The 17,041-nt window shown below is 36.6% G+C and overlaps 2 protein-coding genes across 2 annotated transcripts in view; one reads left to right on the top strand and one right to left on the bottom strand.

Annotated features, from left to right (window-relative positions):
• The first annotated feature begins 907 nt into the window (after nucleotides 1-907).
• LOC107041216 (rabankyrin-5) overlaps nucleotides 908-17,041 on the top strand; it is a 21,342-nt gene continuing 5,208 nt past the window's right edge. Inside the window, exons 1-7 of the mRNA XM_015261657.2 lie at nucleotides 908-1,246; nucleotides 2,301-2,490; nucleotides 5,688-5,797; nucleotides 6,546-6,805; nucleotides 7,432-7,581; nucleotides 13,876-14,276; nucleotides 15,291-16,932. Of these exons, the coding sequence (XP_015117143.1) occupies nucleotides 1,243-1,246; nucleotides 2,301-2,490; nucleotides 5,688-5,797; nucleotides 6,546-6,805; nucleotides 7,432-7,581; nucleotides 13,876-14,276; nucleotides 15,291-16,932 (2,757 nt within the window). The 5' untranslated portion in view covers nucleotides 908-1,242. The remainder of the gene's footprint in view (nucleotides 1,247-2,300; nucleotides 2,491-5,687; nucleotides 5,798-6,545; nucleotides 6,806-7,431; nucleotides 7,582-13,875; nucleotides 14,277-15,290; nucleotides 16,933-17,041) is intronic.
• LOC107041220 lies at nucleotides 8,996-11,234 on the bottom strand. Its single transcript, XM_015261664.1, has 3 exons — nucleotides 10,835-11,234; nucleotides 10,551-10,742; nucleotides 8,996-9,361 (listed from the first exon to the last, which is right to left on the bottom strand). The coding sequence occupies exons 1-3, from the start codon at nucleotides 10,887-10,889 to the stop codon at nucleotides 9,075-9,077; spliced, it is 534 nt and encodes a 177-aa protein (XP_015117150.1). The 5' UTR covers nucleotides 10,890-11,234; the 3' UTR covers nucleotides 8,996-9,074.

The raw sequence follows: 17,041 nt of genomic DNA, 5'->3' as shown, positions 1-17,041 counted from the left end.
TCTGCAAAAAATCTCGAAAAATCAGAGAAAATAAATAAAAATTCTACGCGCAATATGAAAATCATCGTCCGTGTCAGACATTTGTAATAAATAATTTATTTTTCTACATTCCCGAAATGGCGCGTGATGTTGAGCCACCCTAGCCAAACGAGAGACTATTGTCAAAAAAAAATAATTCAAGAATTTGATGAATTATTTTCTTACACTCATCACAGCTAGAATTATTGGGAAAAATTTTTAATGATTAATAATTTTTTTTTACTTTTTTGAGTTTATCTTTCCTCGTTACACTCAACGACTCAACTAGTTCATTCATACCACTTTAAAGTAGTACAATCATACCTTTAATTTTGAAGATTAAAATCTGCAAAAAATCTTGAAAAATCAGAGAAAATGAATAAAAATTCTACGCGCAATATGAAAATCATCGTCCGTGTCAGACATTTGTAATAAATAATTTATGTTTCTACATTCCCGAAATGGCGCGTGATGTCGAACCACCCTAGTCAAACGAGAGACTATTGTCCAAAAAAAATCATAAAAGAAAGAATGTGATGAATTATTTTCTGACACTCGTCAAAGTTAGAATTAATGCAAAAAATTTTTCAATGATGAATAATTTTTGTCGGCATTTCGAATTTATTTTCTCTCTTTCCAGTCAACGACTCAACTGGAGTTTATTTTACCACTTTAACTCCACTTTAACCATTTCTTTTTTTTAATAAAAAAATTATTATTACCGAATTTTGTTTATTGTCTGCCTTATCAAGTGATCCTCACATCAGTCAGTCGATACATGATCATGTGCAGAACCACTAGCAATGAAGAATCTCCCCTATCGACCCGAAATGCCATTCTCAGCAGATGTCGCGACGATTAATTTCCGCTTGAAGAGAACCCTCATCTTTGTTTTCAACCGTCCTTGCAATAATCGGGGCTCTTGTTATTTTCGCGTTTCCTTCACGAAAGATTCGTATTGAGGGCATGTGAATTATTTCATGCTGTCATTACTTCGCACAGTGGATTGGTTTTCAAACAGTTGAACGTCAAATCGACATACTTTCTCCGCTGAAGAACAAGGGAATCGTTCGGGTTTTAATTATCAACTGCACGCACTTAACAAGTGGCCGCTCCGCGGGTGTCTGGGATCTGTCAAAGTACGATACGCTCCTCTGTCATGCGATATTCCAATCATAAGCAGTCCTCCTGATTAGTCATCTTTGAATCTGTATTTTCGCCGAAATGGGTAAGTCTAGATGCCTTTCGTCATCAAATTAATGAGGAGGAACGTAATTACGTGCACATAATTTCACAGACTACGTTGAGAAGATATTTTTTTGCTGAAAATTATTTATTGGTCCCGATCGTGGGTGAACCGATTTTCAAAAAAATTCGAAAATTAAAAAACTAATCGATGAATTAAATTTTAATTAATGACGATCGGCAGGGCTCAACAATACATACGGGAGGTTGGGGTAAAATGGACACTTTTGACTTTTTGAAAAATATTAGTGACGGGTAGAAATGTTGATGAAATTTAAACTTTTTTTTTTCAATACAAAGAACAATTCTTTCCCTTTGTGATGAGCCTAAATTGAGCTCAACTCATAAATTTGTTTCTGAGTTATGAATATTTTTAAAAAAGTCTAAAGTGTCCATTTTACCCTACTTTCCCCTATATTTAAAAAAAAGATTCAATTCCATCCATGCATTAGCCAACAATTGAAGAAAAACTTTGTCAAATGGGTCGATATAACACGAAAAATCCAAAACTTAAATTTGAACGATTACAAAGTTTCCATTCGGAAGCAAAAATGCTTCATGTCAGTATAATAATTCATTGAAACGGTTCTAATCGATGAATTAAATTTTAATTAATGACGATCGACAGGGCTCAACAATACATACGGGAGGTTGGGGTAAAATGGACACTTTTGACTTTTTGAAAAATATTAGTGACGGGTAGAAATGTTGATGAAATTTAAACTTTTTTTTTTCAATACAAAGAACAATTCTTTCCCTTTGTGATGAGCCTAAATTGAGCTCAACTCATAAATTTGTTTCTGAGTTATGAATATTTTTAAAAAAGTCTAAAGTGTCCATTTTACCCTACTTTCCCCTATATTTAAAAAAAAGATTCAATTCCATCCATGCATTAGCCAACAATTGAAGAAAAACTTTGTCAAATGGGTCGATATAACACGAAAAATCCAAAACTTAAATTTGAACGATTACAAAGTTTCCATTCGGAAGCAAAAATGCTTCATGTCAGTATAATAATTCATTGAAACGGTTCTTAGACGACCAGAGCGAGTCCCAGAAATGGCAGCAACATTTGTCATTACTTCGATCGCAATACGTCAATTTATACGCTACAAATACAGAACTTCGACAAAAATTTGAAATTGCTACTGCAGCCGGGAGTGAATCCGGGTTCATCGAGAGATTGTTGACGACTGTTGCGTCGCTGTATCGGCAGAAACGTTACAGGTGATATAATTTACCATTCACAATTATATTCCAAGTCCCCCGAAATTAAGGCTCCGAGGATAGGGAAGAATGGGGTGAAATGGGGACTAGACTTTTCTTCCCATGTTCATTTACGAAAGAATGCAACTGATGAATGCTATAAGCTATAAACACCCTGAATTAACAATTTCGTACGTGGAAGTGATTCGTTAGTGAGAAAATGTATTTATTAGACTCTTGGAAAGGTTGCGGTGGGGTCTAAGTGGAAATTCCCGCACGAAAAAATTTAATAGAAAAACCTATCGAACTCGTTAGAAAATTCTATTGAATTTCTATTAAACTTTCTATTAGTTTTTGGCTGATTCTGTTGACATGTTCAAAATTCAATAGAAAAAGTCAACAGAATTCGATTTTTTCAGTTTTTTTCATTCTATTTTTCTTTTCTTCTCATCAAGAAAATCAAGCGAAAATCTTAGAAAATTTGAGCCGAGAAAATTCTATAGAAAATATCTGAATAGAATAAGTTATATAGAATCATTGAATTCTATTGACTTTTTCTACTGAATGTTTTCTATTGAATATTTCAATAGAATCGGCCAAAAACTAATAGAACAGTTCACCAGAAATTCAATAGAAAAAGTCAACAGAATTCGATTTTTCTATATAACTTATTCTCTTCATATATTTTCTATAGAATTTGCTCGACTCAAATTTTCCAAGTTTTTTTCATTCTATTTTTCTTTTCTTCTCATCAAGAAAATCAAACGAAAATCTTAGAAAATTGGAGTCGAGAAAATTCTATAGAAAATATCTCAATAGAATAAGTTATATAGAAACATTGAATTCTATTGACTTTTTCTACTGAATATTTCAATAGAATCGGCCAAAAACTAATAGAACAGTTCACCAGAAATTCAATAGAAAAAGTCAACAGAATTCGATTTTTCTATATAACTTATTCTCTTCATATATTTTCTATAGAATTTGCTCGACTCAAATTTTCCAAGTTTTTTTCATTCTATTTTTCTTTTCTTCTATCAAGAAAATCAAACGAAAATCTTAGAAAATTTGAGCCGCGAAAATTCTATAGAAAATATCTCAGTAGAATAAGTTACATAGAAAAATTGAATTCTATTGACTTTGTCTATTGAATATTTTCTATTGAACATTTCAATAGAATCGGCCAAAAACTAATAGAACAGTTCAATAGAAATTCAACAGAATTTCTAACGAATTCGATAGGTTTTTCTATTAAATTTTTCCGTCCGTGATAACTGGGACATGGACGGTATATGGTCGACACATACGACAAAATTTTATAGAAGAACCTGGCGCTTCCACTAGACAATTCCATTGGAATTCTATTGAAAATTCCATCAATTTTAGAACCAATTGGAAACTCATGGGTGTATTACATTCATTGGATTTACCCACGTGCCAATTTCTGCCACTAGTATTTGAGAAAAGCGTAACCTGGCAGTACCTTTAACTCGATATTTACAGGATTGTAACTGAATGAATAAATTACTTTGTCGTCTATTTGGAATTCTGCGGATATGTATTTCGATCTTCAATTTTTGTCGAAAATTGCCATGTTTTTTCGCAAATGAGTCCCAAGATGGATCTGACATATCGTGAGGGTTATCGAGGGGCTCATTTGGAGGCGAAAACTCTAATGAAATTTTTGTCTCCGACTCTTTGTTTATGAGTTATCAAGAAAAAAAGGACAGCCAATCAAACGCTATTCCCCCATAGAGAGACCATGCCCCCTTTCCCATTTAAGGCGGAGGGATGATGGCATTGAATGTCCAATCGATTTCAGTCAATTTCATTCCTCGATATTGAATGAGAGTGGAGATATGAATTTTTTACGTTGACTCTGATTTTAGGGTCACATTGCGTTTAGGAACCAAATGGCTCTGACGCCGCGTTGAAATTCATTACGGGTTTTATAACCCGGGCATGATGACAGAAGAACAATTTTTTCTCAGATCATTGTGCATTAAATGCCCAATCGATTGCCATAATTTTCATTTCTCCAGCCGAAGTGAGAAGGGAGATATGAATTTTTTACGTTGACTCTGATTTTAGGGTCACATTGCGTTTAGGAACCAAATGGCTCTGACTCCGCGTTGAAATTCATTACGGGTTTTATAACCCGGGCATGATGACAGAAGAACAATTTTTTCTCAGATCATTGTGCATTAAATGCCCAATCGATTGCCATAATTTTCATTTCTCCAGCCGAAGTGAGAAGGGAGATATGAATTTTTTACGTTGACTCTGATTTTAGGGTCACATTGCGTTTAGGAACCAAATGGCTCTGACTCCGCGTTGAAATTCATTACGGGTTTTATAACCCGGGCATGATGACAGAAGAACAATTTTTTCTCAGATCATTGTGCATTAAATGCCCAATCGATTGCCATAATTTTCATTTCTCCAGCCGAAGTGAGAAGGGAGATATGAATTTTTTACGTTGACTCTGATTTTAGGGTCACATTGCGTTTAGGAACCAAATGGCTCTGACTCCGCGTTGAAATTCATTACGGGTTTTATAACCCGGGCATGATGACAGAAGAACAATTTTTTCTCAGATCATTGTGCATTAAATGCCCAATCGATTGCCATAATTTTCATTTCTCCAGCCGAAGTGAGAAGGGAGATATGAATTTTCAAAAAGCGGGTGATTTGCGGTGGATTTTTGCTTTTTTGACGAATAACTTCTTCACAAAGCGCCGGAGACCAAAATTTCAAAAAAAAAGTTGAAAGTTGAAGTTGAAAGTCAAAGTTGTTTTTTTAATTTCAAAAATTTCAAAAGGGGATGATTTGCGCAGGATTTTTGCTTTGTTGACGAATAACTCCTTAACGAAACGCCGAAGACAAAAATTTCATTGGAGTTTTCGTCTCCAGATAAAACTTCCCAACGTTCCCTCACGATGTGTCACATCAATTTAAGGACATCCTGTAAATATAAACTTATTACGAAGACTGAGGATAATGTGAAAAGTCATTAGCGAAGCGTTGGAGACAAATAATCCGTTTTTATCTCCAAATAATCCTAAGTTACTCTCAAAATATTTCTTTTGACTTTTGGGACACCCTGTACATTCTCCGATTCAAAATCACTTCATCTATAAAATTTACATACACACTGTGCCCTCATTTACATATGAAATTGTACGCAAACTTAACAGTCAATATTTTCTATGTTCCAGTGATTTGACTATCAAATTGACCAATGGCAATGTTCCAGCTCATAAATTTATATTAAGCGCAAGAAGTGATTATTGGAATGAATCGGCATTAGCAAGTACATCCGAATTAGGTATTCACTGGGATAATCTCTCTTTATTATTATTAATTTCATTGAGAAAGTTGTTTCGTTGACCGCTTTCAATCGAAAGAGGTTTCACGGGGCCTTGCAGCCGTTACAACGTCTAATTATATTTTTAATAATTGGAGAACTGAAGAGGAACTCAGATTTCGAGAGCGAAAAGTCGAAAATTATCTCATTGAATCGATTTTTTCAATCTGATTTTCTCTTTAATGACTACAAGCCCACGGAACACCTATTTTTATTTCATTTAAAGCAATTGAAATATGGAATAAACTCTAAACGAAAGAGTCGCATGGGAAAATGAATTTTTGGAGGTTCGACAAAAGATTGAAATTTAGAAAAAAACAGAAAAAATGAATGAAGCGATGAAATTTCATCCATTCGTCAGCGAATAATTGAAGAAAAACTTTGGTACATTCGAAACATTCTAGTCGACCAAGAGACTATTGTTTAAAAAAAATAATTAAAGAAAGAATTTGATAGATCAATTTCTTACACTCGTCAAAGTAGGAATTTATGGAAAAAATGATCAAAGATGAATAATTTTTTTGGCTTTTTGGAGTTTATTTGTACTACTTTAAGAGATTTATACAATCTTTCTGTCTTACTTGGTCACCTGAAACCAAAACCCCAATTTCAAATTGTTCTCCTGAAAAATTTGGAATGCAATTTCATCTTATGAAAATCTCAACTTTTGATTTTCCTGTTATGCATTCTCTCACATTTCTTTCCCCAGACTGGAGTCATTTTGATGGTGATGTTGGCTTGATATTGCTGAAGTGGATTTACACAAGTATCGTGGATAAAGAAAATTTGACTCTTGAGTTTATGAAGGCAGCATCAAGCTTCCAATTGAAAGAGCTCGTTGAACAATGTGAGACTTATCTCATTGGCACTGTCAGTCTCAGAGATTGTGTGGCACTTTACACAGCGGCAGAAGGCTTGGGAGCTGAAAAACTGCGGGAGTACTGCAGCTCCCTCATATCCACGCATTGGGTAAGTTCAGCATCACTAGAATATTCGCTTTACTCTACCTTCAATGCCTCGATTCGCACGGGAGTTATTGTATTCGCCCCTTAAACCTGAGTTCGATTTTTCATATCTTCACGTTGCAGCACGCATGACAAATTTTCAATAGAAAAACCTAGCGTTTTCTCTGAGAAATTTTATTGAATTTCTGTTGGAAGTGGACAAAAATTCTCTTGAAGTTTCGTCAGAATTCTATCGGAGATTCTGCAACTTTACCGGGCCATTTTGCTAACAGATATTTGATAGAAGAAGGTCAATTGATTTTTATTTCCCTACAAACATTCTTGGACGTAATTTTTTACGTTTTTTCCGCAGTATTTTTATTTATTTCTCATCATAAAATCCACGATTTTTTTTTTAATCAAAAACAACAATTCTTACAGAAAAAATCACAACAGAGCAAGTTGTATAGAAAAATTAACATCTATGGACATTTTTCTGTAAACAAATATGTATTTAAAATGGCGGAGAGGCGCAGCATAATTTATAGCAAAATTGGCGCAGAAAACAAATAGAATTTTTGAATAGAATGTAATTAGAATAAATGAATAAATAATCATTTAAATTATAATTGGAATGATAAAATTTTTCAGGAAGACCTCACTGGTAATGACTTTAAGGAAATGCCCGGTGCTCTGCTCTATCAACTCTTGAAGACAAAAAGCGACTATCCACTCCACTCGGCTGTAAGATTGGAGAGGGAAGACGTGGTATTTTTATATCTCGTGGAACACAATGCGGAGGTGAGTCATTGATTCGGTACTCTGGGGGAAAAAAAATTGAGTGACTATTCACACCGGTGACGGGCCTTCCCTCCCTATATATCACTCCGAATGATCCGAATATATTTCAGAGAAACCTAGCCCATTCCCCCAAAAATTCTATTTAAATTCTAAATTTAAATTTAAATCAAAATTTCAATTTTTAATTTTTAATATTCTATTTTTTTTATATATTCGAAATTGATTGATATTAAAAATATTGGCACCAAAGAAGATTAACTCATTGACATCAACTTTAATAAGTTTTATTCATTGATATTAATCAAATTTAAATTTTTCGAAAAATTGATATTTTTCCAAAAATCAATTTTTCAACGATCACTCAAAAAATTGTCACCAAAGTGGAATTAGTCATGGCTCAAAAAATTGATAATGATACCCTCTTGAATCTATCAGAATATGATGGGGGTCGCACAATTCGTTGTTGAGTTACAGCACATTGTTTATGCGATTTGAAAGAGAAAATCGGTTTCTTCATGATTACTGAAAGAATCATCAGTAATAGCAATTAAATCAGGGCTTGAAAAGTATATTTCAATGTCTTCTTAATCAAGTTGAAAAATGGTGAGAACAGCATCATTGCTTATCAAGTTACACAATACCGTCATGAGTTTTTTATATCAAAATCTCTATCTCTATTAAACTCAGGTAGCAGTCTATTATGTTGAATACTTATTCATATTGATTCATGGTCCCGACTAACTTCTGACAGGACCTGGGTTAAACTCTGTCTAAATCCTGAATAAACCCTGATTAAATCCCGACTATACACTGATTAAACCTTGATTGGACCTTGATTAGACCCGGACTGAAAACGGATTCGAGTCTTGAGAGGGTCTGAATGTAGACTCATTTGACAGAACGACATAATACGCAAAATTCTGATGACATTTCAATTGATGATAGTACTATGACCTGAAAAAATAGAAGAGAATAGTGAAATAAGAATTAAAGCAAACGCTAATCCATTCTGAAGCAAATTGCTAATTCATTAGCAACAATAACTATACTAATTCAATACTTTATGGAAAAGCCTATAGAACGGTAAATTTCTGTTTTATTATTCCATAAAAATCAGTGGAAATCACGTAAATATATTAATTGAGGTAAATATATTAATGTCCGAATATTCACTGAAATTTCATTGAGTATTAAGTCGAATCATAAATTCCTGAAAATTCATTATTTTTTCCTCTAATTCAAATTCAATGTCACACTCCTAAAAATTAACAATCAACTCTCCATGAAATTTCAATTTTTTCCAACAGTGAAGGTTCCTCTGTAAAATTTCATCGCACGTGTAATCTCGTCGTAGAAAAGATAAGAATTTTCACACACCCTAAACGCAACTCTTGATCAAATCTCACTAACAATCTTGATATATCATACAACACATTCTATATTTCTCCATGAATGACTCACAGCAGTGTTAAACGTTGACTCATTCCGAGCAGTCAAGACACTCTGAATGCGATCGAACAGATGAACATTAAAAATGAGAAATGAATTATATAACTCTGTCCGTTGAGAGTTCTTGCGTGATTACACAATGGATATTGACAGTAACAGTATTCAGGTGGACCTCCGGGTGAGCCTTTATCTGGTCCTACGACGCATCCCTCCTCGTATGCTGATCGCACAATTTTCTCTTCACTATGCCAGGCACGTTGACTGTGGTCGTAAGACTGAAAAACATCAAGTTGAGGGGCACAGTCGCGTTCCACACTTGTTCTAACTATAGCTATTGGAAAAAAAACAAGCACAAGATTAATTTCTACTCATAGGTCCACTGGATTGAATTTTATAGGAAAATCTAGAGCATTCGCTCCAAGATTCTATTGGATTTCTATTGAAAATTATATTATTTTTTCGTTGGTTCTCTTTAAAAATTGCAGTTTTTCCCTGCGATTTTTTTTTTTAATGAAATGTTCAATAGGAAATATTCTGCGAAAAAAATCAACAGCATTTGACTTTTTTATACAACTTGTTCAATTGCTCGCCATAAGTTTTTCTAGTTTTTTCACTCTACTTTTGTCTTTTTTCATTGACAAAATCGAACAAAAAACGAAAAAAAACTATAAAGATTTATTTTATCAACGTGTTTTTTCAAATTCCTCGACATGAATTTTCCTAATTTTTTAACACAATTTCTTATTTTTTCTAAATTCTAAAGTTTATCTTTAACTTTATTTTATTTTTCCATAAAGTATTGAATTCTCAACTGGATTTTTGCCTTTTTTCTTTGTACATAAAAATCAAATTTCGTTGATTGTTCCTCTGAAATATTTTCTATTGGAAAAAATGTGCCGAAAAAATTGAATTTTTCAATAGAAAATATTTTATAAAAAAATTAATAGAGTTTCATTTTTCTATACAATTTGTTCCATTAAAATATTTATTTATGGAAATTCCTCGACATAAATTTTCCTAGATTTTTCACTCTACTTTTGTCTTTTCTCATTGAAAAAACCAACCAAAAAACAAATTTTAGACCGAGGAATTTCCAGAGAAAATATCTCGATAGAATCAAAATTACCTTCAACTTTATTTTATTTTTCCATAAAGTGTTGAATTCTCAACTGGATTTTTGGCATTTCTCTTTGTACATAAAAATCAAATTTCATTGATTGTTCCTATAAAATATTATCTATTCAAAAAAATGCGCCAAAAAACTGGAATTTGTCAGTAGAAAATATTTTATAAAAAAATTAATAGTTTCATTTTTCTCTACAATTTGTTCTATTAAAATATTCATGTATAGTTTTTCCACTTTTCGTTTTTTCTCATGAGAAAAAACCAACAAAAACCAAAAACCTACGAAAAAACTGATAGAGATTTATAATTTCAAGGCATAGAAATCTGGTTTTCCCGAAACATCTTCCCCCATAAGCCCTTGAATTAAAAAATAACCAGAGCGTGACTAAACTTACTTCCATTTACCAGCTTATGATGAATAGTTCGTTTCATACAGAGCGTCGACTTCGGGCAATACGTCTGATACAGCGAACTCCCATCGAATTGGCTGCAAATTTGACTAGGTTTTTGAATGTGACTAGCCCCCGGAAGAGGTGCAACGGAGCACTTGAAGCACGATATACCCTCGGACCCAATTTCCTCAGTACCTGCGATAGAAAAAACCAAAATCAATCATTAAAAGCGCCAAACTCCACTCAACCCAATAGACAATAAAAATCACGTCGATGAATGCCCTTACACATTAGCATTAAAACAGCCCACGAGAATGGGAATTGTCCATAAAATAATTTCATGTTTTAAAAAACCCTTCGCTCCGAAGAACACCATAAACATCAATAAGGCAGAACTTTCCTCAAAATCACGAAACTCGGCTGAATTATTCTCAACGTCTCCATTCCGATAATTCAGATGAATAGATCATGCGACCTAGAATTTTTTCCAATTAATTCGGCCATCGATTTTTGGCATTTCTCGACGAATGCATCCAACTGTTTGATGCAGCACAGAATAACAAATGGGGCGATATGAATGCGAGCCTTGTGACGCATTCCAACAAGACAGTTCCCTACAGATTTGAGAGCTGACTCTTGTTGACTCGCGCTTGCGGCAAGGTCCTGTGCCCACTTCATATGCCACGTCATATCCCTACCATTCACGAGCTTCCCCGTTATATACAGATATAAATGGGTGGAGTGGGATGTATCGCGAATTCGTGACGTCGCAGAGCGAAATGTTCAATTTTCCACTGGGGAGTGCGCAGCGGGAATCCCGTCGATTGCCAAATGGCGAAAAATTCTAGATAAATGGAATGTGTGAGGAAGATTGAATTTTTTCACGTTGACGTCTTGGAATAATCGTGTATCACACGGCGGGGAATTGCAGGGAACTGCTTTGCCAAGAGTGTGATGGTTGCAGTACATATTTGTCATCGCCACCCCTCAACCCCCAACCCCCAACCCCCGTTTCGTCGCCGTTCGAGTTGGTTTGAATCACGGACGTAGAAACAGGGTCTATTTGAATTGAATAAACTGTATTTAAATTGATAATTTTTGGTCTGGCCCTTGTGACCCTTAATCTGACCCTCGTGAACCTCAATTTGACCCTTGCGACCCTTAATTTGACACATATGACCGTTATTCTGACCCTCGTGACCCTTGTCCTAAATCTTATGGCCCTCACGACCCTTATTCTCACCCTCGCGACCCTTAATCTGACTTTTGTGACCCTTAATTTGATCTATATGAATCTTAATCCATAGGGACTCTATTACTCTGACCCTTGTGGCCATTAATCAGACGCTTGTGATCCTCAATTGGACCCTTATGACCCTCATTCTGACCCTCGTGGGCCTCATTATACCGCTCGTGAACCTCAATCTGACCCTTGCGACCCTTAATTTAACCCATATGACCCTTGCGACCCGCAATCTGACTCATATGACCCTTGCGACCCTTAATCTGACCTTCGTGACCCATATTGTGACCCTCACGACCCTTAATCTGATCCTTGTAACTGTTATTCTGACCCTCGTGATCCTTGTCCTAATTCTTATAGCACTCGTGACCCTTAATCTGACTTTCGTGACCCTCACGACCCTTAATCTGATCCTTGTGACCCTTATTCTCACCCTCATGACCCTTAATCTGACCCTCCAACCATTATTTTGACCCTTGTGACCCTTAATTTTGGAGTCTCAATTTTGAATACCAAATGTTTATTACCACAAGTCGATTAAAATATTGTTATCTTAAAATATTATTAAAACTGAAAATATTGTTATCTGCAATATCTGTGACCCTTAATATTGTTATTGTTAATGCAATATTGTTATCTGTTGTTGGATATTCATAACTATATTTTAAGTCACGCAACACTATCAATTTACAAATTTTCTGATTAAGTTTTTCTATAGAATTTACACTTCCTATTGCGTTATTCAGTCATGGAACGCTATCAGTTCACATATTAGAAAAAAATCGTTTCTTAAAAATGATCAAAACAAGATTTTTTGCGCCAGACATGCGAAGTTTTGATAATTTTTATAATAACAAACGATTTTTTGGTACAAGTAAGACTTGTTTGAGAACTCTGCTGTTTTTCTCTCAGTTCTTGGTCGATTTGACGACGGAAAAATTGAGAAAACCTGTGTTTATTTAATCGCGCGGTTTGATATTATTATTCTATCTATGCGGTAGATCTATTTACCGCATATATGCATCCGCCCGTATACGTTGTATGCGGAAGTATTTATCAGCTTCATTCTCCCAGTGCTTGCTCCTCTCTAGTTTAACACTATCCTTATTAAAGTCATGTGCGCTATTACGACGATGATTGATAGTTGAAATAGTTTTTCTCGCTGATGGCGAACGAAATCGGATAAATGAGCATTATTATTTGATAAATAATAATGCAAGAATGACATTCTTGCAAACATTCGAAATTTCCAGAGAAGAAACTTCAAAGAGACTATGAATAAGTAGACAGTGGCATTTTCTTTATAAATGAGTATAGTAATTGTTGCTAATAAATTATCAATTTGCTTCCGAATGGGTTCTCTTTTTTTAAATTCTTATTTCACTATTCTCTTCTTCTGTTTTTACATGTCATAGTACTATCATAAATTGAAATGTCATCAAAATTTTGCGTATTATTTCGTTCTGTCAAATAATTCTACATTCAGACCCTCTCAAGACTCGAATTCGCTTTCAGTCCGGGTTTAATCAAGGTTCAATCAAGGTTTAATCAGCGTATAGCCGGGATTTAATCAGGGTTTATTCAGGATTTAGCCAGAGTTTAACCCAGGTTCTGTCAGAAGTAGTCGGGACCATGAATCAATATGAATAAGTATTCAACATAATAGACTGGTACCTGAGTTTAATAGAGATAGAGATTTTTATATAAAAAGCTCATGACGGTATTGTGTAACTTGTGCTGTAACTCAACAACGAATTGTGCGACCCCCATCATATTCTGATAGAATCAATAGGGTATTGTTATCAATTTGTTGAACCATGGCTAATTCCATTTTGTTGACAATCTCCTGAGTGACCGTTGAAAAATCGATTTTTGGAAAAATATCAATTCTTTCGAGAATGGAGCTTAAGAATTCGAAAGGAAAGAGAATCCCTCCGGAAGCAAATTACTAATCTATTAGCAACAAAAGCTAGTCATTTACAAATCCAAAAAACGCAAAAGTGCCATTATCCACTTATTTCCCACTTGAAGTTATTGATAATCGATGTACCAAGTAAATTATCCATTTATATTTGAAATCTTCAGCTTCCGAAGGTGGTGAATGCGGTAGATCACAAGGGCCGACGAGCTCTGGAGGTGGCTCTCAAGTCGCGTCAACCCTCCCTCGCACGTACATTAGTTGAACATCAGGCTGATCTGAGTGCGAAGGATTCACGTGGCCTCACCCTCCTGCAGTCTGCTATTCTCAAGGGCGATTCATACGCCGCTGAGTTTATCATTGAACAGTTGGAAAACAGCGGTGCCTCGGAACGTCTGTCAGACCAACTGAGCTTCGATAATAATTCTGGGGATGAAGCGTTGAGGGAGTTTGAGGGTTGCACTGTCCTCCACTTGGTAGCTAAGCACAATACTCCGGACATGGTGGGTGTTGCTGGCAAACTCTTGCAAGCGGGGATCAATGAAAATGTGCAGGACAAGAGGGGGTGGTAAGTCGATTGTATCATAAGGATTTTTCAAGGGATAATTAAGGTCAACTTTTCCTGAAGCACGGGAATGTCCTCGAGAAACTTCGACTGGTGTGGATTTCAGTGGAACTAAATTATATCTCGTAAAAACAAAAAAAAAATTATTAAACATCGCCAATACCAATGCGAAATTATTTCCATTGAGATGTTCCTTTTTTGGAACAAGTAGTAGGGGAGGCTGGGGTAAAACAGACACTTTTTACTTTTTTTCAAATGCTAATAACTTATTGAATTGAGTAATTTTTTTTCAACAAAAAGTACAATTCAGTAGCGAAGCGGTAAACCGGGTTAAGTCGATTTTTACTATTGGCTAGTTTTTGACGAATATCTCGGAATCTACAAGAGATAGAAAGATTTTTCTCATGACCTTTTTTGTAGAGCCAATAGAGCGTTATAAAAAAAGTCTTGAGAAAAATTTAGCTATCTCTCTTAGATTCCGAGATATTCAGTTGGCAAACTTTTGGCTAGAAAGAAATCAAATACTCTCATTATTGCGGCACATAAAAGGAACTTCAATTCTAGAGAAGTTCGATTTCTCCCAATGAAATGTATCTCAAGAAGAGATAACTGTTATTCACTATGAAACCATGTTTACTTGAAAATTGACCAAATGACGGTAGGTTCAAATGAAATTCTCTTCATAAAATTAATTTACTTAAATCAATCAACTTTATTGCAATATTTTCTATAGAATTTTCTCGACTCAAATGTTCCACGTTCTTATCATTCTACTTTGCTTTACTTTTCATCAAGAAAACCACACAAAAAAGAAAATTTCAGCCGAGGAAATTGCATATAAAGTGTCTCAACAAAATAAGTTGTACAAAAAAATCGAATTCTACAGACACAATATTTTCTATTGAACACGTCAATCAATCCCCTAAAACTCATAGAATGTCGATTCCAAGTTCAATAGAATTCATGCACAGCTGGGAATTCAGTGCAATTAATCAGACACCTGACCTCCCTCTTCAGGACGGCCCTCCACTGGAGCATCGCCGAGAGGCACGAGCCCCTGTTCGAACTCCTCCTCGAATCAAAGAGCTTGAACCCAGACATAACAACAGAAGATTGTCACTCTCCCCTCTCATTCGCCCTCCGCGCCGAGCCCTGCCTCAAAACATTCGCCGAGAAGCTCCTCTCCCACGGTGCCACATCGAATCCAGTCTGCAGCAAAGATCAGGACACCCTCCTCCACGTTCTAGCCCGAGAAGGCAAGGAGGAGGCTGCGATATTCCTCGTTCATCACTCCAAAACCAACACCATAACAAAACAAGTGAACCTGGACGGCGCAGCAGTCCTCCACGAAGCCTGCCGAGCTGGTCTCGCAGAGCTTTCAAAGCTCCTCCTAGACCTGGATGACTCAGAGTGCCTAACCACCGTTACCAAGAGCACCAACGAAGTCCCCCTGCACTTGGCGGTGTCAAATCTCCACTTCAACGTCGTCCAGGTGCTCCTCGAGTCGCCGAAGAGTCCAAAAGACCAGTTGAATTGCAAGAACAACGAGGGAGAGACACCACTGAGTCTCGCAATAAAGGCCCCATTGAAGAAAGGTCGTGAGATCGTGGCTGGACTGATAAATGCAGGTGCCAACATCAACGAGATCAACGACAAGGGCTTAACTCTGCTGCACCAAGCCATATTAAAAGAAGACTCAGCGACAGCGATATTTCTGCTGGAGAATGGGGCAGACATGAACGCCAAAACCCCGGATGACGAGAATCCCCTGCAGTTGAGTGTGCACTGTCGACTGGGTGAAGTTGTGGAGGCACTTTGCAGACGAGGAGTCGACACCTCCGTTGGCTGTCCACTCTGGGATGCCCTGGACTCAGATCAAGATGACACTGCCTCTATTCTAGTCACTCACGGTGCTGACACTGATTGCTGGGGGCCTGGGCCTGACGGCTGCTACCAAACACTTCTCCATCGAGCTATTGATGACAATAAAGAAGAAATTGCCCAGTTTCTCATTCGCAGTGGGTGCGATTTGAATGCACCAAGGAGACCAGGGCCCGATGGTGCTGGGGGCTGTGAAGCTAGGGATAATTGCACTCCACTGCATCTGTGCTGCCAGTGGGGGCTTGAGCAAGTTGTTCAGACACTTGTGGAACATGGGGCCAATGTCAATGCACGTGATGCTGAGGGGAAAACTCCGATTCATGTCGCCATTCAGAATCAACACACTCAGATTATAACTCTGTTGCTGTGTCATCCTAGTATTGATCTCTCGTCGAGGGATAAGAAAGGCCTCAGCCCTTTTGCCACTGCTCTCACTGTCAGGAATAATAAAGCTGCTCAGGCTATTCTTGAGAGACTGCCCAGTGCTGCTGAGCAGTTTGATAATAAGGGGAGGAACTTTCTGCATATGGCTATTCAGAAGGGCGATATGGAGAGCATTCTGTTTTTGTTGTCCATTCAGGTTGATGTTAACTCGAGGGTGCAGGATGTCATTCAAACACCACCGCTGCATCTCGCTGTTACGTCGGGGAATGAAATGCTGGTGAGGAGCTTGATTTTGGCGGGGGCCAGGATCAATGATACTGATGCACATAGGAATACTGCGCTGCATGCCGCTGCCAAGGCCGGACATGCTGCTGTTGTTTCGGCTTTGCTGCAGGTACGGTGATTAATTTGCAGGGGTGATCATTTTTTGGGGGGGTTTTGGGGACTTTTTTGCTGGGGGGGAGTTTCGGTAAGATTTTAGCCCATTCCGTGATTGGAAATTT

The sequence above is a fragment of the Diachasma alloeum genome, unplaced genomic scaffold, assembly GCF_001412515.2.
Source record: "Diachasma alloeum isolate Michigan unplaced genomic scaffold, Dall2.0 Dall_scaffold_00359, whole genome shotgun sequence".
Taxonomy (NCBI): Eukaryota; Metazoa; Arthropoda; class Insecta; order Hymenoptera; family Braconidae; genus Diachasma; species Diachasma alloeum.
The sequence above is the reverse complement of the archived record's forward strand: the minus strand, read 5'-3'. Positions and strand labels throughout refer to the sequence as shown.